This window comes from Manis javanica, chromosome 16 (genome assembly GCF_040802235.1).
Source record: "Manis javanica isolate MJ-LG chromosome 16, MJ_LKY, whole genome shotgun sequence".
In the NCBI taxonomy this organism is placed as follows: Eukaryota; Metazoa; Chordata; class Mammalia; order Pholidota; family Manidae; genus Manis; species Manis javanica.
The window spans coordinates 51,302,199-51,325,603 of record NC_133171.1 but is presented as its reverse complement, the minus strand read 5'-3'; the positions used below and the strand labels follow the sequence as shown (position 1 = coordinate 51,325,603).

Sequence of the window (23,405 nt, the reverse complement as noted above, 5' to 3'; positions counted from 1 at the left end):
CTGCAGACGCCAGGATTGGCCACTGCTCTAGCAGGAAAAATACCACAGTCTCGAGGAGGCAGGGATAAGGAAAGGGTTTTATTCCTCCTTTACCCACAGCGGAGGCCAGGCCCAGCACTATCCACATGACGCTCACACTGCTTTCACTCTCCTGCCAAATGTGGAGTTCCTTTTTGGTCCAAAGGATCTTGGATCTGTTGCTTGACTCTGGGGATGAACAAAAGCTCCCAAAGAGACAACTATTCCAACAAGGAGGTGAAGGTGGGGTATGTTCTGACCACTTTTATCCCTTTCCTGGGGCAGAAATTATAAGTAAGGTGACATTTACTCACAATTTCCATATGCCTTCATCAGGAGACAAGGACAAGCTTCTCCCTTTATCACTTTCTCTCCTTCTCCTTTATGTATGTGTATAGACAGATCAATATAGATAAAGATATGGACATTAGAAATGTTGGAATCAGGAGAGGAGAAAGGCAGCATCTTCTTTAGAAATTGCAGAGGCCTCTGGGAAACCCTGCTAAAGAAAAATCCACAAGTCTGCTAATTCCATTTACTTTCTTGAGAAAGAAAACTCATCATATGAAGGTATTTGGTGGTTTCAAGCTCTCTATAGAAAAATTCCCTAAGCATTTTCCATAACACACACGTAACTCCATGAATAGAAGCCATTGTATTGTTATTTGTCCATCTACATTGAAATAATTAAATATCAATTAGTTAGGACTTTAAATGTATTTTTCCCCTTTTGGGAGTAGAAAATGTATGTCTCTTTTTTTAGCTTGAAATGAGAAAATCCTGTTTGCCTTCATGTGACCATCAAATTTTATTGCAGTTATGCTTGAAATATTTAGAAAATTCATTTGTCTGCTGGATTTGTAGGTTGGGCTTCTAGGAATTCAGATGCTGTGGACACATGATTCCGAAGAGGCTTTAAATAAAGCAAAAGATGACAGGAAAATCATGCAAGTGACCAATCAGAAATTCTTGGATATTCTGAATACTCTAATTAGTCAGACAACACATGATCTAAGCAAGTTTGACAGAGTGAAATTCGAGACTCTAATTACCATCCATGTGCATCAGAGAGATATTTTTGATGACTTGGTAAAGTATCATTTTTCTTAAAGTAATTTATTATACTAATTAATAACTTAATGCTCCTAATAATGAACAATTAAGTATTGTACATATTTCCCAACTCACGTGAACTGTCTTTCTGCTTTGTCCTTTTTCACAAGTGTCTCTGTATATGTATATACATTGCCTACAAATATCTTTATTTGGTGGTTTAAACAACCATATACGTACATTCACATTTGGTATTCTGAAAGTCTGGAACCAACTAGTGTAATATGAATGAATTGTTCCATTAAACCAAATAGCTAGGGATCTGATATAATTTAGGTGGGATTTGTCATGAGTTACAATGGGCCAGTTGGGAAAGAAGTCCATATTGAAAAGAATCAAGCTTCACAGAACCCTCATGGCTATTTGTCCATTTGATAGACCTGTTGGACACGGACGGGACCATGGGCTTGATTTGGGCAAGGGTCTATAGGGTGAAAGTAAGAGACATGGCATTTGAATTCCCTTTGGAAACAGAACTCTAACCAGTGACCTTGAGCGAGACCAAGTTCTCCTAAGGCAGGGGTTACCTATTACAGAGTAGAGGCTTAGGTGGTTTTCAGAAACCACCATTTGTCTTTAATTTGATTTGATTCATCTTAAAGGCATCTATTTCACCAGAGACACATAATTCATGCAACTTGGGCCCTTTTTTAGATAATATAATCATAGGCTACCTGTTTCAAACTTTTGTCAAAAGCTCCAATTAGATAAATTATGTTTATTGAAGATTGAAGGACACAGTCCATTTATTCCCCTGGAATCTAGGTCCTCACTCCTAAAAATATTGTATGCCAACCAGTTGCACTGACATCTCCTGGGAGCTTGTTAGAAAAGCAGAATCTCCAGCCTCCTTTTCCCAGTGTACAGCCGTCTCCCAACTGATTCATAATCCACATTTCAACAAGATTCCCAGGTGATTCATATGCATATTAAAGTTTAAGAAACACTGCTCTGGGATTTATTTCTGGATCTCTGGATCAAGCCAATCATTCTTAGATGGTCTGCATGCTTAGACCATATGGTCTGCATACTTAGACCATATTTCTTTGGCCATCTTCAGATCTGCTTTCACTGAATTGAAGTTAGTTATACTTTGGCTTTCACTGAAGTCCACTTCAGGAAACTCCTGTGGCATCCATTACTGCATCTGCTGAGCATGCTACTGAGGATGTTGTCTATACATCTCCCACTGACTTAAAACTGGAGTCCCATGGAAGAAATTTCTTTTAAATTTAAGTGCTGTACAAAGCTGTACTTTACATACAGAATGGATTTTTTTAAAACCTATACACAGTTAAAACCATGAAACTCTTTTCTTGTCTTAGTCACTATTGAACCCAAATGGAATGCATGGTCAGTTTGCATCCCAACCAAAATGAGATCTCATGGCCAGTGTATCTGCATTTTATTTTTCCATGTATAATGCTTAGAATGGCCTGATATACAGTAAGAACTCAATAAATATTAGCTATTCTTTCTGCTTCCTTTTCATCTTAACCTCACCATCTTAACAGATTGTTGAAAGGAGTTAGCTAATTGTATCTCCATGGCCACAGGTCCTGTGTTGGAGAGCAGAATTCTTGAGGGGGTAGGAAGGGTGGCACTGGATTATGTTACCTGAAAGTAGCTATTTTCAAAAAGGTGATGAATACAGACTGCTTCAGGAGGGAAGCCAGAATTCTTAATTAGCAGGGGAAACAAGGTCATAAGCAATGAAACAATACAGCAAAAAGAAAGATTGTAAATAGCACAGAGACTTGATTAGATGGAGTCTGAACATTGTACAAAGTCCATTGTACAAAAGTCAGCTGAATGAGCTGGAAGTGGGATACTGGTTTTAAGAGCACTGAAGGGGACCATTTACCACTTTCCTATGTTGAGTACCCTGAGTGGGCAGTACTGGGGTTTCTCCAAGTTTGCCAATAGGAAGTCATGAAGCACCCCAGAGAGTGGTTGTTGGGGGATGTTGATCAAAAATGTGCTTGCCTTGTTTCTTTCTTGCATCCATGGCAGTGGAAGCCCAGTAGGTATTTGCTGATGACAGGGAAGGTTGATTAGTTTGGCCAAAGTGCTAGTGTAGGGAGACATGAAGGCATGTGTGCATATATGAGCATACATCTCTCTGCTTAACCCCTTTGGTGGCTTCCCATTACCATGAGAACAGCGCCCAACCCCTTTCCCATGCCCTGGGGCCTCAGCTCTTTCTCCAGCATCCTGGACACCTCAGCTGCACTGAACGTCTTCCAGTTTCTTGAGCATGCCCCTCGGACTTGGGTTTTTGACTAGAACATTTTGTCCTTTCAAATCCCCCTCACCCTTTTTATTTCCCTGGCTAATCCCTACCATTTATCCAGGTTTTTGTTTAGATGTTTCTTTCCCTCTCAGAGCTGCTAGACTAGGTTAGGTCCTCTTGCCACACATTTTCATGAACCCTGAATTTTTCTTTTCATACTTTATTGCAATTACTTGTGCATTTGTTCGTGTTTTGTCCTTTTCTGTCTGCTCCAGAAGGCAGGAACACTCTCTGTCTTTGTTTACCTGACACAATGTCAGGCCCAAGGACAGACTCAATAAATATATGTTCAATAAATGAGAAGCAGTTCAGGAAGGAGTAAATAAAAACTGCCCGTATACTTATGTTTTAATACTAATGCAATTCAGTATGTAATCTTTTTGTATTTTGTGTTTTTAAGGTAAAAATGCATATCAAGTCAGTTACTGATTTTGAATGGCTAAAACAGAGCAGATTTTATTTTAAGGAAGATTTGGATCAAACTGTGGTGTCTATTACAGATGTTAATTTTGTTTACCAAAATGAATTTCTGGGATGCACTGATCGTCTTGTTATCACTCCATTAACAGATAGGTGGGAAACTCAGTTTTTGTTCCTCCGTTTTGTAATTAAGTCATATGCTTAAAATGGTTTTAAAATTGTATTCGAAATATTAACAAAAGCATATTCCTGTTGTGTTAGGGCTATGCTAGGTCATCAAAGTCAGTCTATCAATGTAATAACCATAGTTCTTACTTAAACATACATGTACCATACATTTTTATGAAGTAGAAAAAGATCAAGGAATAAAAGCAAGCTTGAATGTGAATTTTAGATTGCAAGATGGAAAAATATCTCTAGAACTGTAAAAGAAGTTGTTAGAATTGCAAAGAAAGAAGGGGCCTTGGAGATTCTCTAGTTTAGTCTCCTGGTTTTTCAGCTGTGGAAATTGATACCTAAAGTGAAGTTTCTTGGCCATGTCTGAATCTCCAGTTAATGGCAGATCCCCTCACAGTTCTTTTTGGTATGTGATACTAGAAAAGAACTGGGTCTTTTTGTTTCTGTGTATCCCACAGCACCCAGTTCAATATGGTGTGCACAGAAGACCCTCAATAAATGTTTGTAGAATTGTCTTAAGATGGGTCATAGAACAATTCATTTTGCCATTAACTTAATAGGGTTGCCCCCAGGTAAAATTATGACACAATTACATCTTCAGACTTGTCTTGTTTGATCTGACCTCCCTTTATATGCCCAGTGCCATAAATTTGTCAATGTTTTTTCTCTTCCTTCCATTGATGTTTACATGTAAAGCTTCATGCCTCCTGAAGCTTTACTAAGTTTTACTTAGATGTGAAACACATATAACTGAAACTAGATCATAGATACAAAATTCATTTTATTATTTTTCACACTTGTCTAGTGAGCAAAACACCTCATAGTAAAATAATTTGTTTTCAGTGGTATGCTGGAACTGGCTTATACTGGCTTGCAAGAGGCACCTACATGCATGTTTCCCCAATTTTGTGATATCACATTGGTAGCTTGTCACTGGTGGAAGTATTTGTACCACTGAAATTATTAATTTTTTTTCCTGGAGAGCCAGTTGTTAACATCTGCCAGCACATCACGGCTTACCTGGTTCTCTGACTTGTGATTTATGCTGATCACAGTGGAAGGGAGTCCTGAAGGTTTTAAGTCAGGGTTGAAGAGTTCAGAAGTTTGTTCCAATAAATTTTTGCACACACTGCACTACTTCTCATGAATATCAGGTACTCCAGCCTTGGTTGACTGCCTGCCTCTTTCACGTGGCCTGTTCAGATTCTCAAGTAATACGGTCCATTCCAGCCCCGTCAGACTTGTGCTTGCACTTGACTGTAATATGTGCTATTCCCCATTAACCACATGGCATCTGATTTGCAGATGCTACATCACCTTGGCACAGGCCTTGGGGATGAACATGGGCGGTGCTCCAGCAGGACCTGCAGGCACTGGCAAAACAGAAACGACAAAAGACATGGGAAGATGTTTGGGAAAATACGTGGTTGTGTTTAACTGCTCAGATCAAATGGATTTCAGAGGACTAGGGAGGATTTTTAAAGGTAAGTGTCAAAACAGTGTTAAATTACTTTTGGTGAATGTTTACTTTTTTGCACTTATTTTGTGATATAAATCTAGAGTGATATTATCCCACGTAACTGACACTACAGGTGGATGCCTACCATACTGCCATTTCTCTGGGTCAAAAATGGCTGGACAGCATCAAGCTCATATGGTTCCATACTATTGCTGGCATTATAGCCCAGGAGTTGAATGTATATTGGATTATGAAAATGAAAAAAATTATTATTGCCTGGAACAGTGGTGGAGGAGATAAAATCAAGATAGCCAACTGAAGACACATGTGAATTCCCTTCCTGCATTAAATCTTACTGAAATGAGAGATTTTTAAAAAGCATAGCAACAGTGGAAAACAAAAAGGGAGCCATCAGCAGGTGGGAAATTTTGAGAACATCCTGAAAGATAGGTGGGAGGTAGTTTCTCTGATAGAGAACAAAGATCTGAGAACACTTCAGCCTTGAACTCAGTTTTTGGTGCTCTTGCTCTTGCTCTTCTCTTTTATATCTACACGCAATCTCTTTGTGATCTCATGCAGATCCCCCAAAATACTATGCACATGATCAAATTTGTATCTCTAGCTTGGATTTCTCCTTGAAACTCCAGATTCGTATATATAACTGATATTTACTACTTGACATCTATCTCTACTTAAATATCTAATAGTCCCAAATTCACTATATCCCAAACCAAACTCCTGACCTCCGCTTTCCATATCTACTCCTTCCCCAGCCTTCGCACTGACTTGCCACTGCACTCATCCGGATGCTCAGACAGAAAGCTTTGACCTTATCCTTTACTCCTCTCTTTCTCCCATATCCAAACTGTCAGCAAACATTACTGGCTCTGCCTTGCAAATACCTGTAAATCTGACCACCTCTTGTCATCCCTATGGCTGTCATCCTGGTTCAAGCCAACCATCACCTCTTACCTGTGCTGTTCCAGTAAGCCTCCTAACTGGTCTCTCTGTTTACCTTTCCCTCCAACATTCTATTCTCAAAACAGCAGCACAGTGATCTTCCGCACGTAAGTCAGATCACAACTCTTCTGCTGAAAGCTCTCTAGTGGCTTCATTCAGAGTAAAAGCTGAAGTCCTTATAATGGTCCTGTATTGTCTTATTCAGTCACACCTGCTCCTTCCCCCCATGTTGTATTGCTCTGACCTCCAGACCCTATCTCCTAACACTCTCCCATGCTCACTCTAGTGCAGCCAGATTGGCCTTCCTGATGTTCCTCAAGCATTGGAAGCATTCTCCCTCCTCAGGTCCCTTACACTTGCTGTTCTTAGATTCTTCCCCTAGATACCCATCCATCTGGTTCTCTGGATAAAGGGCATCCACAGCAAATGGCACCCTGTTGAGACTTTGAAAGCATTCTCTTTGAGATGAGGTGTACGACAAGGAGTCACCTGTTACTACTCCTGTTCGTGGCTGTGCTCAGGTCACCCAGTGCAGTAAGGCACACGAGCAGCAGCAATACAAGTACAGAAACTGGAAAGAAACACAAAACATTATTTACAAGTGATATGGGAGCCTCTAGAGAGAACTCAGCAAATCTATAGAAAAACAGGATTTAGCAAGTATACTAGAATATGAAATCAACACACAAATTTTATTTTGATAAACCACACACACACAAAAGTAAGAAAATGAAATTTTCAGAAAGATATCATTTAAAACATAGTTTAGAGACTGTGGTATTGGTGTAGGATTGAGAAATAGACCAGTGGAATATAATGGAGGGTGCAGAAACAGGCCAAGGAGACTTGACATGGGGCAAAGGTAGTATTGTAAATTGGTGGTGAAGAGATAGGCTTTTACAATAAATTATTCTGGGACAATAGATGATTAATGTTTAAAGGGAAATTGGATCTGGACATATATAAAAATTGGATGCCTACACCATATGTAAAAATTAGTTCTGGGGATTAAATGCCTAAATGTGATCAGCAAAATTATATGGTTTTTAGAAGATGATAAAGGAAGACATCTTTGTTTCATAGTAGAAAGGGATTTTTAATACAAAAAAAAATCACAAACCTTAAGGAAAAGGTAGACACATTGCCTACCTCGAGTTAAAAACTGCTGTTCATCAGTGGACACCGAAGAGAGAAAAGCCATGCCAGAAATTTGGAAAAGACATTAGCAACATATATTATCTACAAGGGATTAGTATCCCAAATACAAGAAATATGCCTGTGAGTCAGTGAAAGATAACCTAATAGAAAAAATGAGAAAAAGTCTTGAACAGGCATTTCACAAATGAAGAAAACCAAATTGATCAAGAATCAAAGAATTTCATATTTTAAAGATACTAGTAGGTAAACAGATGCCTACAAATTCTGAGTAAGTAAAATATATAATGTTCATGAATACATGCGTAAGAGCAGTAGTCATTCAAAAGCATGCATAGAAACCACTGGCAGCAAATTCAGAACAGAGGCTACCTCTGGAGAAGGAGTTGTTGTGGATCCAATGAGGACATGTATGGATTTGAACTGTAGTTCTAATATTTTATTCTTTAGAATGAAACCTGAAGCAAAGTGTAAAGATCTGATAGGTGGGTACAAGGGTACTCATCCTATTACTCTCTATAATTGCCTGTTTGTGAAATCGTTTTTGAACCCCGAGAATCATCTTCCAGACAAAGAGAAGGGTTCTTCTGTGGATCACTCCTGGCTTGAGGGTCGGGGGCGGTTGAGAGAAGCGGATTGGAGCTCAAGGCACGCCCTGGAATGCCACAATCACAGCAGAAGGCAGAAAGAGAGGAAAGAAAGTGGCTCTCTTCAGTATTTTTCATCCATGTGAAAGCTGTAACACAGCTCTCCGAAGTGGGAGTCCTGACGAAGATCAACCCCAGGTCGGGGCTTGTGCCAGAGAGGCAGACACACCAGGTCAGACCGCAAGCCCCAGACCCAGAGGGGACGCCCTCGTGCCTCTCCCATCCCTGCCCCAAATCACCAGGGGCAGGCATGCCTCCTGCAAACAGGAATTTGCATTTGGGGTGAGGAGAAACACACACATGCAGAGATTACAAAGTGTGACAAAATGTTTGAAGAAATTAGGGAGGTACCCCAAACAGCAAAGAAATCCATTAACCACTGAGCTGATTAAGAAACAGAAGAAAATTCAAGAGTAAATAAAATTAATAGCTTCAGAGGGATTCAAGAATTCCTCACTTACAACCAATTAAAAAAAAATAGGCTGCTGTGAAAAATAACAACCAGAATACAGTAGTTCCACCTTTTCCCACCATTTTTCATTCTGTGGTTTCAGTGACCCATGGTCAGTTGTGGCCCAGAACAGATGTTCCTCCTCGCGATTGTGGTCTGAGCATAGCCTGACACTGCGTCACAAGGCCTACATCATTCACCTCACTTCATCTCATCATATAGGCTTTTCATTATTTCACATCATAAGAAAAAGGGCAAGTACAGTATAATAAGATATTTTAAGAGAGGCAGAGACCACATTCATATCTTTTATTACAGTAAATTGTTATAATGCTATTTTGTTATTATTGTAGTTAATTTCTTACTTTGGCTAATTTATAAATTAACCTTTATCATAAGTATGTATGTGTAGGAAAAAACATAGTATATATAGATTTCAGTACTACCCATTGTTTCAAGCATATGCTGTGGGTCGTGGAACATATGCCCCGCAGATAAGAGGGGACTACTATTATCAGAAACTGAAAATGTAAGTTAAAAAAGAATACCTCTCTTGACGTGGAATATCTAGCCAAGAAAATACACTGTTAAGAGAAATGGAAAGTTTGACAAAAAAATCTTAAGGGTCATAGGGATAGATATATAAGTTCCAATATCCAAAAAGAGGAGAAAAACTGGGGGTGGGGAACAATAATAAGAGAAGGATATAGTCATAATATGTAAAAGAAATAATGAAAGAAGGGAATTTTGTACAGCTGAAGACAATGAAAGTTTTCACAGTTAAAGATTAGACAGGAGCAATGTTCATGTTGAGCAAGTCTCCCTTTGTGTTGGATTTTGTAAGAAATTAAAAAAATCCCTTTGGCCATTCTCTGCTCACCAACCATCCTGACATTTCCCTAATTGCAACAAGAAAGGAACAGAGTGATCTGACCCAAATGGGCCATCCCCTTTTTTGTCAGTTTCCCCAAACATTGTGACTTCTTTCATTCTCATTGCTCTGGAGGGGAAACTTCCAGACTGAATCAAATTTTGTCACCCTTCAGCATCCCTGGGTGTAATGACATGTCTATACTTTCATTTTGGCAGTGCACTATTTTCATTGTTTTGGTGATGATATAAAAATAATTAAACCTCTCTATTTCACTGGAATTAAATATGTCTTTATAAAATAGCCAGATATGAAACTTTATATAAATCGTATTTCAATATGTAATTGTTTAAGAGCACTTTAAAGAAATGATTGCTAGCACAAAGGTTTATACCAACTAAAATTTTTCAAATTAACCGTTTTTCATACCAGGTCTGGCCCAATCAGGTTCTTGGGGCTGTTTTGATGAGTTTAACAGAATTGAATTGCCAGTATTATCAGTGGCAGCCCAACAAATTTATATTGTTTTGACAGCAAGAAAAGAGAGGAAAAAGCAGTTCATTTTTTCTGATGGTGATTGTGTTGATTTAAATCCAGAATTTGGAATCTTCCTGACAATGGTGAGAACATAGGCTGTAAATACAATTTGATTGGTTTAATTATCATAGAATTAAGTAAAAGAAAGCATATATTAGTGAGTAAATGATAATCCAGAGGTCATGAGCTATTCTCTCCTAGCATATAATTTTTCTGAATAGTAAAAATAGCACAGACAAAAGATAAAATAGTAATAATGTTATTGATAATAATAGCTACTATTTATTGAGTACCTATGTGTGAAGTGGGGGGCTAAATATTTTATATATCACATCAGACAGGATTTCTACAGTAACAATCCCCAAATCTTAGTGGCTTAATACCTCAGAGATTTATTTCTCCCTCATGCTTCATGTGCACCATGGGTTGATGAGGTAGGAGTGGAGAGGGCACCTGGTGCTGTCTCAGTCGTTGTTAGTTACTGTAGCAAAGGACAAAGAAAACATGAAGAATTACGCTTTGGCTCTTAGAGTTTCTGTCCAGAAGTGACACAAGTCACAAGCCATTGGCTAAAGCAATTTACATGGCAACACCTAACTTCAAGGGGGCAGGGAAGTGTGGGCCTGTGCTGCATTTTGTATTCAGTGGGTATTTTATAATCGAAATACCTGAGGCTCAGGGAGGTTTAAGAACTTGCTCAAGCACCCAGCCAGTTAGAGAAAGACGTTGCTGTCTAACATCAAATCTTGACTACTTAACCTCTATACTTGGTTTTTCTCTGACACTTAATAAAGGATGATAAATACTTCAACAAAGTCCTATACTAAAGAATTATTAACAAATTCAGTTACCACGTGACTGTGGGCAGAGCTTTGCTATACACTGTTGTAAAGATAGAAAACCAAAAGCATGAATAAGCAGGAGTTTCTATGAATTGGAGATGTGAAGTTAATGTTGAGCCAGTTTTACTTAGTGTTTTTATATTTTCTCTATATAGGTAAATCTATAAATTGCATGATAACACAAAATACTCTGAGTTTTAACTGTCCCAGTGGTCAAAGATAAATTATAGGAAGGAAAACAGAAAGTTTCTGATAAGCTTTATTGTAAGCAAGCATCCAATAAAACAGTTGGGGGTAAATAATAATAATCCAGAGGTGATCTGAGTTATTTCTGAGTTATAAACTCTCAAAGAGAGTCTACTGAGTTATAACTCAGAAAAGGGTATGCATAAATTTACTCAGTGTGACACTATGGCCTAGAAGAATTTAAAGAAGCTTTCTCTCCTTGGATTAAGAATAATATTGGAAATACCAATGACGTATTGCACTAGGCTGTTAATAACTGAAACATGAAAAATAGTGGCTTAACACGTAAGGTTTATTCACTGAAGATCCTTATGTTTCTACTCCCATCATGATTTCCATCTTCAAGGTCACTTTATGACCCATGGCGCTACAGAAGCATCTCTGTTTTGCTGCAGCTGGGTGATTAAGTCAAATCAGCTTCAAACAAACATCAAGGATACTTCATACAGTGTGTCTCTTTGCATCTTGGGGTGTAGAATTTAACCACGCCAACTGCAAGGCAGGCTGGGAATCATAGTTTTTAATCTGGGTGGTGGTTTTCTGTGAGAAGAGAGGGAGCAAGGAGTGTTGAGAGGCTACCAGCAATGTCTGTGTACCCAGGGTCTAGCAGGGTGTCTGGCCTATTGACAGTGCTCAGTCAATGCTCCAGGAGTGAAGAGTGCTTCATGCGCTTTCCTAAAATGACTGGCCACTCTTTGCCTTACTTGTCCTTCAACCTCTAATCTTTCCCTTGGGACTTCTGGGTCTGACCTGTCCTTACCTGTTGCTACTTATGAGGCCTTAGTTTCCTTTCCAACTATACTTTGGCCCTTTTCAGTATTTTTCTCCTCATTCCCATCTTTATTTCTCCTCAATGCTGTGGGTTGTTTAAGGGTACCGTGTCAGTCAAAGAACTCTATCATTCTAACTGCAAAGAGTAATTGAAGAGATGAAATAAAAATTAAATGACAAAAAGTAAACTGAGCAGTATGAAATCCTGAATTTTCTTCCTCTTTCAACATTATTTGAGATCATAATTATCCAAGTATATATTATTTATTCGATTTCTTTCATTTTTTTCTATTCTTAACTGGTAGATACACAGATGCTTAATTTTTGCAAGAGTAAGTTCTGTGTGTGACTTTTTGGTATAATGAAAATGGAAATATGTATGAAGGAGTGATGTAACATTAATAAATGTGGATGGTCTGTTACACATTTTGGAGAAAGGAGGATTGTTTTATGAACTTAAAGGTTTTCGAAACCACCTTAGAATCTGAAACAGGGATTTGAAATGTATTTGTATTCATGAAATGAAAATTATACCAGCAATTATAATTAAATAATTTTAACTTTTAGAACCCTGGATATGCTGGGCGCCAGGAACTACCAGAAAACTTAAAAATTCAGTTCAGAACTGTTGCTATGATGGTTCCTGATAGACAGGTAGGGGACCAGTATTTAAAAGCATAATATAATTTATGTTCTTTATCTGTTTTTCACTCAAATTGTTGAAAAATCTCACCATCTTCATTTTCAGATTATTATACGAGTTAAGCTTGCAAGTTGTGGTTTTCTTGAAAATGTTATCTTGGCTCAAAAGTTTTATGTTCTTTACAAGCTCTGTGAAGAGCAACTTACTAAACAGGTAACTTTGTACATCTATTTTTCCTTTCACTGTAGAACTTGTTATTTTACTTAGCAGTTTTATTACCTTGATAAATGCTAATCAATGAGTTAAAAAATTCATTGACTCATTTCTAAAATATAATTAATTGACCTATTGGTTATATATTTTAAAACCTTTTTATTTCCAAATAATTATAGATTCTCAGGAAATTGCGAAGAAATGCCAGGAGGTCCTGGAACTGTTCACCCTGCTTTCCACAATGTTGATATCTTATAACCATAGGACAGTAGCAAAACCAAATTGGTATAGTCCATAGTTTATGAAGAGTTCTCCAATTGTACATGTGCTTATGTATGTGTATGTGTGTGTTTGTATGTGTAGTTTTTATGCAGTTTTGGTACATGTGTAGATTCATGTCACCACCACCACAATCAACATTCAGAACAGTTCTCTCCCACAAGCTTCCTGCATGCTACCTTGTGTCACCCACCTCTCTCCGAAATGCCTCTTTGTAGCCACTAATCTTTTCTTCATCTCTATAATTTTGTAATTTCAATAATATTATAGAAAGGGAAGGAAGTAGTATATAACCCCTTGGTTATGCATGTTGTATCTGTTTGACATCCAGACTGTCTCAGACTGTGCTATTCTCAAAAGATACTTAAGGTGTGAACACGGTATCATACAGCTGGATATTTCCAATGGAGTGATCATTTTTCAGTCACAGGAAAAGTGGGAGAATTAAGCTAATAAAACTTTGCCACTCAGCCACTCCAAAACTATATAAGTGTCAGAGTATCTATCTATCTATCTATCTATCTATCTATCTATCTATCTATCTATCTATCTATCTATCTATCTATCTATCTATACATATATATATAGAGAGAGTCTACTTTTAGAGTTGTCAGTTAAGTAATCTTTTTTCCCCTCTTCTCCCATCTTAGGTTCATTATGACTTTGGGTTGAGAAATATTCTATCTGTACTGAGGACACTTGGATCTCAAAAAAGAGCCCGACCAGAGGATAGTGAATTGAGCACTGTCATGAGAGGACTGAGAGACATGAACCTTTCTAAATTGGTATCTTCTCTGAATTCACTTCTCTTTCAAGAGCTTGATCTGTTTGTTTGTTTTTCTCAGTGGACAAGTGGGGCTTGGCTCATGTTGAGTTGTGAACATTAATAATTGCAGTAACAACGGGTGTGCAAAGCGGTCACTGTGCTTCCAGAAGGCAGCAAAACCCCATGGCCTTGTGAGACCAACATGGGCGAGAAATGCATCCTCTTCTCGGTTGTGTGCCATTAAACAGGCCTTATCATTTGGGCTCCAGCCCCCAAATTTCAGTCCAATCCTCTAGCATTATTCATAACGTAACACAAATTCTAAACATAAAAATCTGGGTTCACAGGGAACCATGAGAACCTTTTGCTTTCTCAGAGTATGACTTGCTTATCTCAACTATGTCTTTCCCAAAACATCAACACATTCTATTTTCCAAAAATGCACTGGAGGTTTGCTGTGGAGATCATAATACTTATTTCACCTCTTCCAAGCTTGTCACAATTACAGCCAGGTTCTTTGAATGAGCCAGTGGGCAGTTATTTATTCAAGGACTTCGGTATGCTACGTATTGTGTCCATGTCCTAGAAGTACACAGTTGAGTGTGAAATGGTTCTTAGGAAGCTCACATTTTAGTTACAAAAACTAACAACTAACATCTGTGTAGTTCATTGCTATTTACAAAGTATTTTAGGGGTGTTGCCTTATTCGAGCCTCATAGCAGTTCTGTGGGGGATGAGTAGCTACTGTGCTTACTGCCTTTACCAAGTGTGCAGGACTTACCCACAGTCACAATCAGTGAAGAAGCCTAACAGAAATTGACAAGACTTTCTAATGCCAAATCCTTTGCTCCTTCCAGTATACCTCACTGCCCCCCTTAGTAATGGTATTATTGAAACCCCTCAACAAGAATTCCAGAAGGCATCAGGGGAGCCTAGGAGAATAAGGAGACGTCAGAATGGGTCAGCTTTTGGGAATGGGGTAATCTAGGATTAAAGACATGGCAAATAAAGATTAGAGTCAGTTTACTCAAACCTATTGCTTATAAGAAAGGCAGAACACAGCTCTCATGGAGTTTTCCAGACAGTGTTGGATGAGCCAGTCAGGCAAGGTTACAGATATTGTCCTAATTTAAATGAAATATTAATATTCTGTTCTCATGAGGTAGGGACTATTAATTGCATGTTTTTAAGGTTAATGCATATACCTGTTTGGGAGAAGCAGAGCATCCATACGATAAAATAATGAGATCAAACCTTGGAGCAGTAGACTGTAGAAGACATAAATGCTGTGGGACCTTGGGCACAATGCTACAGGCAATGTGTATTCAGTGGTGGTGTTCAGGAGTCAGTACTAGAGGGTGCAACTCTAGTTGGAGAGTAATAAATGATTCTCTGGGCATGACGTGATAAGTGCTGTGAGCATCCTAGCTGGTTGATAATTATTTGTTACAGTTAGTTATTATATTATTGTTATCATAGTTGATAATAATTACTGAATGAGTAAATTTATTCTATGCCATTTTAGGTTGATGAAGATGAACCCCTGTTCCTCAGCTTAATCAATGACCTGTTTCCAGGATTACAGTTGGACAGTAATACTTATGCCGAACTGCAAGCTGCGGTTGCCAACCAGGTTCAGATAGAAGGTCTGATTAACCATCCACCCTGGAATCTCAAACTTGTGCAGGTAAAGAAACTTTAAGCCATTATTAGTATAAAGAAAAGTGTGTGTTGGTAAAGAGTGCTGTTTGAGGAGAACTCATGATACTTGCTTTACTTGACGTAAATGTTGAAACTAAATAAAAACCCATCATTGTAAGAAGAGTCCTCGGGGAATGTTTTAGTCCTTGAGGGATTGTATGGATTTATCCTGCCTCACAGTAAACAAGCAGTAATTTCCGAGGTTACTTACACCTGGCGGGAAGGTTAGATGGAGCTAGAATCTCCAAGAACAGTTGGGAGGGGACAGTAGGTTATAAAACCCAGGTGGACGGAATGACCCAGCTGGCTTCTTGTGCCAGTCTGGCGGTTGGTGCTCATAGCTGAGTGCCTTCTCGAGGCATGTGGGGCCTGAGGGATCTGGGGGTGCTACTGCACTCCTGCTCTGTGTGTGGACATGTTCACACCTCCACAGAAATTCAGAAATTCAGATGGTGTCTTTCTGTCCATCACATTTCCTCCTTGTGAAAGCCATACAGCCAGTTGCTCAGTGAAGTTAAGAAGCTGAGGCAGAGGCTGAAGCTTTGGAAGTATTTTTGGACTTGAGGAAAATGAAGGAGCTGAAATTGTGGAGAGTGTTAAAATCTGCATTTGAAAAATAGCAATTCTTATTTTAATTTACTGCTCTTGCCAGATTATAAGAAGTGCAAGTATTTAAGACGTATCTAAATCTTACAAGGAACTATATGGGGCAAAGTTTTTTTAATTGCTCATATATTGGAAGCCATTAAAAAATTTCTTTTAATTTTGGGGAAAACATATTATACATGATATGCATACAGTATTAATGAGTACTAAAATCCTAGTCATCTCAGTGGGTGTGGGTCTAGAATACTGAGTTCTTATTTGATGTCAGTAACATTACTCTTGAATACAATGTTATGGCCCAGTGCCTCTATTAGTTTTAAACTCTGTTACAGTACTAATACATTTTATCTAAAATGTTAGAAGAACAAGTCAAATTCTACCTCTGATTATCTGTGAGACCTCCGACTTCTAATTTTTATTAAGGATGTCATAACAGACGCTCTCCACCTCCTCATATGTTTCCTTGAATCTCTTACAGTATCTGTGTGCCTCTCCATAGCCCACGCTCACCACTTCTTCAGGCCAGACCAACCTCTCCTTAGTGAAGGACTGGCAGGTGATGGAGGGGGAGAGGCAAGTCCCCGTGCTTCCAGGCAGAACGAACGCCTCAGTGTGACTTGCATCCCAGAGTGCCCCACGGACCAGTCTTATGTGTGCCCACCACAGGACTTTATGCTCAGTCACATGTTGCTTGACTTTACCTCATTCCTGTCCCGCTCCCCTGGTTCCCTTGTCAGTTTCTCCTGGGAGCACTCCCTGAATAAGTCCCTTGCCCAGCATCCTCATCTCAAACTGTACTTCTGGGTAACCAGGAGGCGGGTGTGTGTGACTTGGGTCTTCACTGGGATGGTGTCTGTTGCTAATTTTCGTCACTAGGGGGCAACATCGTCACACTGGATGCAGAGAACGCAGGCTCCCGTAGGTGTCAGCTAGCCAAAAACCACAAGGAATAGTAGTTTGAGAAGCGAAAACTAGATCCTGAATCACTTATTTCCAAAATGTCATTCAAGTTACACATTACCATTACTTTATCGCATAGTGTTTTGTAACGTCGTGCTAATTTCCTCTCCACATCTAGTGACGCAGAAAACATTTTTTGCACTTTCCATCTTTTAAATAGTGATCTGGTTACTTTAACAAAGAGCTTATTTAAAGATTCTTAAATTTCAGCACACTACTTCTGTGAACATCAGCAAGAGACTCGTAAGTCACATTTTCTGACTGCTTGTTTCATTTTGTAGTTATACGAGACCTCGCTGGTCCGCCATGGTTTGATGACTCTCGGGCCCAGCGGGTCTGGGAAGACTGCCGTTATCACCATCCTGATGAAAGCGCTGGCGGAATGCGGGCAGCCTCACAGGGAGATGCGGATGAACCCAAAAGCCATCACTGCGCCTCAGATGTTTGGCAGACTGGACACTGCTACCAATGACTGGACGGATGGAATTTTTTCCACTCTGTGGAGAAAAACACTAAAAGCTAAAAAAGGTACACATGAACTCCCCTTTGCCATCATTTTTCCCCCTGCCAACCTATTAATAACACAATATTGATTTTTCCATTTTAATTATCTACAGGTGGAACATGATTTTGTTTTGATTATTTGCAGGTGAAAACATTTTCCTCATTTTAGATGGCCCTGTAGATGCCATTTGGATTGAGAACTTAAATTCTGTGTTGGACGACAATAAAACCCTCACATTAGCTAATGGAGATCGCATCCCCATGGCCCCTAATTGTAAGCTTTTGTTTGAAGTCCACAATATTGAGAACGCTTCTCCTGCCACGGTTTCTAGGATGGGCATGGTCTATATCAGCAGCTCAGCTCTCACCTGGAGGCCAATATTACAGGTGGGGATAAGAGACCTCAAAAAGCATGCCCAGTGTCTTTAATTGTTTCACTTCCTTCATAAATAGTGATTCTGTTTCTTTTGTTACAGGCGTGGTTGATGAAGCGCACTGCACAGGAAGCTTCTGTATTCCAAACTCTGTATGATAAAATATTCGAAGATGTGTATACATACATGAAACTCAACCTCAACCCCAAAATGCAGCTCTTAGAGTGCAACTATATTATGCAAGTATGTTCCTGTGTATACTCACTACTGAGATTTTTTTCCCCACTCAGTTGCAGTTTAGAGGCGTCTGAAATAGAAAATTCATGCAGTCCATAGAAATCTTTTTGTGAAAGGCTTAGAGAAGTTTGATTTAATTAAAGATCTCACTAATGTTTTTATTACCATCTCTTTATTATTTTCACTTTCTGGGAGAGTTTTGTCAGGGGAAGAACAAACTATCTTTCCCACCATCAAGCTTAGTAACCTTTCCAGAATGTGCACTAAGTGCAAGAAAGGAGATGGTGGCAAGCAGGAAAACTTGGATGGCAACTTTGGCTTTACAAATTTGGTATATTTCAGATAGGGAAGACCTTTGAACAATTCTGAGCAGCTTGTAGCATTTTTTTTTTTTTTTTTTTTGGTCCTATACTCTGTTTTCCTTATCAGTTTTTGGAAAACTCAGAACTAACCACAGATTTTTAAGGGCTCTCCTGATTCTGGTCTGTGGGTGAGCTCTTATTACCCATAGCACTGCTTTGATTCTCTCTTAGTGTAAGGGATAGGAGTCAGTGAGGGAGGGTAGGTTAGAAACAATACGTAAGGCCCAAATCAATAAATTATTTAGTAATTACTTTAAAATGCATAATGTAAGTGAAAATTTCATCTTGAAATAATTTTGTTTTGAAGGAATGAGGATGTCTTACTGTAGATATATTTCTTTCTGATGCTGTATGGGGCTTGGCACAGTTTTTCCTAAGGGACAGATGGTAAATATTTTCGGCTTTGCCACACTCTGTCCCAACCACTCAGCTGTGCTGTTGCATTGCGAAAGGAGCCAGACACGGTATACACATAAGTGTAACCATGTTTCAGTAAAAGTTGATTTGCTGAACAGGTGGCTGGCTCCCAGGGCCACAGTTTGCTGAGTCCTATAAAATGTTAAAAAGAAACAAAATATTTGATGTAGAAAATTTGGAAGAACCAAACTTTAGAACCAGAAATTACCTTAGAAAATATCTGGTCTGGGTCTTTTGCTTTTCAGCTCAGGAAACAGACTCAGGTTAGCCACATGAGCTTGGGGTGGAAACCACACCTCCAGACTCTCTGTTTGGTGTTCTTTCCGCTAGATCATGCAGCTTGTGTAAAGCAGAATAGTCTTTCCTCTAAATGCTCTCGGCTGTAAGACACTGACCTGGAGATACATTTCTTCTCTTTCTCTTTCCCTCTTGCTTTTAAATTTATTATCATTTACATTTTTTACCTAAAAAATTTTAAAGATAAAAATTCATTTTACTGTATTTTGAATATTTTCAGTCTCTCAATCTTCTGGAAGGTTTAGTTCCCTCCAAAGAAGAAGGTGGCGTTTCATGTGTCGAACATCTTCATAAATTATTTGTGTTTGCCCTGATGTGGAGTTTAGGAGCCCTTCTGGAATTGGAAAGCAGAGACAAGCTTGAAGCCTTTCTACGAAATCACGAAAGCAAGTTAGACTTACCAGAAATACCTAAAAGCACGAATCAAACCATGTTTGAGTTTTATGTTACTGATTATGGTAAGCGCAGACTTATTATACCTGAAATAAAAGGACTTTTTTTTTCAAATGGGAAAAATATAAACTTCCATAAATGCCTCTTTATTTATTTATAGAAATACTAAACCAGTTATGAATGGCATAACTGATAATACTATTTTTTTGGTATCATTAATCTACAATTACATGAAACACATTATGTTTACTAGGCTCCCCCCTTCACCAAGTCCCCCCCACAGACCCCTTCACAGTCACTGTCCACCAGCGTAGTAAGATGCTGTAAAATCACTACTTGTCTTCTCTGTGTTGTAGAGCCCGCCCCGTACCCCCCCATCCCCCACATTACACATGCTAATTGTAATGCCCCCTTTCTTTTTCCCCACCCTTATCCCTCCCTTCCCACCCATCCTCCCCAGTCCCTTTTCCTTTGGTAACTGTTAGTCCATTCTTGGGTTCTGTGATTCTGCTGCTGTTTTGTTCCTTCAGTTTTTCTTTGTTCTTATGCTCCACATATGAGTGAAATCATTTGGTACTTGTCTTTTTCCGCCGGGCTTATTTCACTGAGTGTGATACCCTCTAGCTCCATCCATGTTGTTGCAAATGGTAGGATTTGTTTTTTCTTATTATGGCTGAATAATATTCCGTTGTGTGTATGTACCAATCTTCTTTATCCATTCATCTACTGATGGACATTTAGGTTGCTTCTATTTCTTGGCTATTGTAAATAGTGCAACAATAAACATAGGGGTGCATCTGTCTTTTTCAAACTGGGCTGCTGCATTCTTAGGGTAAATTCTCAGAAGTGGAATTCCTGGGTCAAATGGTATTTCTATTTTAAGCATTTTGAGGAACCTCCATACTGCTTTCCACAATGGTTGAACTAATTTACATTCCCACCAGCAGTGTAGGAGGGTTCCCCTTTCTCCACAGCCTCACCAACATTTCTTGTTGTTTGTCTTTTGGATGGTGGCGATCCTTACTGGTGTGAGGTGATATCTCATTGTGGTTTTAATTTGCATTTCTCTGATGACAAGTGATGTAGAGCATCTTTTCATGTGTCTGTTGGCCATCTGAATTTCTTCTTTAGAGAACTGTCTATTCAGCAACTCTGCCCATTTTTTAATTGGATTGTTTGCTTTTTGTTTGTTGAGGTGTGTGAGCTCTTTATATATTTGGGATGTCAATCCTTTATCGGATCTGTCATTTATGAATATATTCTCCCATACTGTAGGATACCTTTTTGTTCTATTGATAGTGTCCTTTGCTGTACAGAAGCTTTTCAGCTTGATATAGTCCCACTTGTTCATTTTTGCTTTTGTTTCCCTTGCCTGTGGAGATATGTTCATGAAGAAGTCACTCATGTTTATGTCTAAGAGATTTTTGCCTATGTTTTTTTCTAAGAGTTTTATGGTTTCATGACTTACATTCAGGTCTTTGATGCATTTTGAATTTACTCTTCTGTATGGGGTTAGACAGTGACCAGTTTCATTCTCTTACATGTAGCTGTCCAGTTTTGCCAGCACCATCTGTTGAAGAGACTGTCATTTTCCCATTGTATGTCCATGGCTCCTTTATCATATATTAATTGACCATATATGTTTGGGTTAATGTTTGGAGTCTCTATTCTGTTCCACTAGTCTGTGGCTCTGTTCTTGTGCCAGTACCAAATTGTCTTGATTACTGTGGCTTTGTAGTAGAGCTTGAAGTTGGGGAGCGAGATCCCCCCACTTTATTCTTCCTTCTCAGGATTGCTTTGGCTATTCAGGGTCTTTGGTATTTCCATATGAATTTTTGAACTTTTTTTCCAGTTTGTTGAAGAATGTTGTTGGTAATTTGATAGGGATTGCATCGAATCTGTATATTGCTTTGGGCAGGATGGCCATTTTGACAATATTAATTCTTCCTAGCCAGGAGCATGGGATGAGTTTCCATTTGTTAGTGTCCTCTTTAATTTCTCCTAAGAGGGTCTTGTAGTTTTCAGGGTATAGGTCTTTCACTTCCTTGGTTAGGTTTATTCCTAGGTACTTTATTCTTTTTGATACTATTGTGAATGGAATTGTTTTCCTGATTTCTCTTTCTATTAGTTCATTGTTAGTGTACAGGAAGCCACAGATTTCTGTGTGTTAATTTTGTATCCTGCAACTTTGCTGAATTCCTTTATTAGTTCTAATAGTTTTGGAGTGGAGTCTTTAGGGTTTTTTATGTACAATATCATGTGATCTGCAAATAGTGACAGTTTAACTTCTTCTTTACCTATCTGGATTCCTTGTATTTCTTTGTTTTGTCTGATTGCCGTGGCTAGGACCTCCAGTACTATGTTGAATAACAGTGGGGAGAGTGGGCCTCCCTGTCCTGTTCCCAATCTTAGATGGAAAGCTTTCAGCTTCTCACTCTTAAGTATGATGTTGGCTGTGGGTTTCTCATATATGGCCTTTATTATGTTGAGGTACTTGCCCTCTATGCCCATTTTGTTGAGAGTTTTTATCCTGAATGGATGTTGAATTTTGTCAAATGCTTTTTCAGCATCTATGGAGATGATCACATGGTTTTTGTCCTTCTTTTTGTTGCTGTGGTGGATGATGTTGATGGGTTTTCGAATGTTGTACCATCCTTGCATCCCTGGGATGAATCCCACTTGATTGTGGTGTATGATCCTTTTGATGTATTTTTGAATTCAGTTTGCTGATATTTTGTTGAGTATTTTTGCATCTACATTCATCAGGGATATTGGTCTGTAGTTTTCTTTTTTGGTGGGGTCTTTGCCTGGTTTTGGTATTAGGGTGATATTGGCTTCATAGAATGAGTTTGGGAGTATTCCCTCCTCTTCTAATTTTTGGAAAACTTTAAGGAGAATGGGTATTATATCTTCTCTGTATGTCTGATAAAATTCCGAGGTAAATCCATCTGGCCTGGTGGTTTTGTTCTTGGGTAGTTCTTTGTTTACCACTTCAATTTCGTTGCTGGTAATTGGTCTGTTTAGATTTTCTGTTTCTTTCTGGGTCAGTCTTGGAAGGTTGTATTTTTCTAGGAAGTTGTCCATTTCTCCTAGGTTTTCTGATAATACTATTTTTAAGGGGCATATATGCAAAGAATGGTAGAATTTTATATACTGGCCATGCTGGCAACTGGTATAGAGACTCTGGACTTCTCCATTTGGAATGGCCTTAGTGAAAATCTGGCATAAATAAGTTTGCAATACCTCTTGCATTGTGTACTTGGTAACTCTTGAAGACCGTCAGTGTAGAGAATACAGTGCAGTGTAGAGATTCTTCAGGATGCAAAAACAGATCAATTCCACAACTTTCCTGTTGGAAATGTCAGAATAAATAGAGAAAGAACCAAGCAGTTGGAGTCCTACTTACACATAGCAGACTTGGCAAAGTCCAGTGCTGTTACGTCAGCCCGCAGCCTTATATGTGTGGTAGGGCCCAGCCCACCTCTCCCTAAACAAATGCTCTTGAGCTTGGCACTTTTATCCAGAGCTAAGCTCCCAATTCTTCTAAACCCCAGAGAAGAAAAACCATTCTTCCTAAAAACTGTATTTACCTCTCATTCTTCCTAAAACCCCCGAACAGCAAAGATTTTTTGTTTGTTTTAATGTATAAACTCAAAAGAACAGGAGAGAAAGACAATAACAACATTTTGAGAA

The 23,405-nt window shown here is 38.8% G+C and overlaps 1 protein-coding gene across 1 annotated transcript in view; it reads left to right on the top strand.

Annotated features, from left to right (window-relative positions):
- DNAH8 (dynein axonemal heavy chain 8) overlaps positions 1 to 23,405 on the top strand; it is a 336,734-nt gene that overhangs the window by 160,509 nt on the left and 152,820 nt on the right. The window contains exons 42-53 of the mRNA XM_073224126.1: positions 883 to 1,107; positions 3,825 to 3,997; positions 5,327 to 5,505; positions 9,997 to 10,184; positions 12,528 to 12,614; positions 12,709 to 12,816; positions 13,746 to 13,880; positions 15,387 to 15,548; positions 17,410 to 17,656; positions 17,778 to 18,019; positions 18,109 to 18,249; positions 19,540 to 19,777. Of these exons, the coding sequence (XP_073080227.1) occupies positions 883 to 1,107; positions 3,825 to 3,997; positions 5,327 to 5,505; positions 9,997 to 10,184; positions 12,528 to 12,614; positions 12,709 to 12,816; positions 13,746 to 13,880; positions 15,387 to 15,548; positions 17,410 to 17,656; positions 17,778 to 18,019; positions 18,109 to 18,249; positions 19,540 to 19,777 (2,125 nt within the window). The remainder of the gene's footprint in view (positions 1 to 882; positions 1,108 to 3,824; positions 3,998 to 5,326; positions 5,506 to 9,996; positions 10,185 to 12,527; positions 12,615 to 12,708; positions 12,817 to 13,745; positions 13,881 to 15,386; positions 15,549 to 17,409; positions 17,657 to 17,777; positions 18,020 to 18,108; positions 18,250 to 19,539; positions 19,778 to 23,405) is intronic.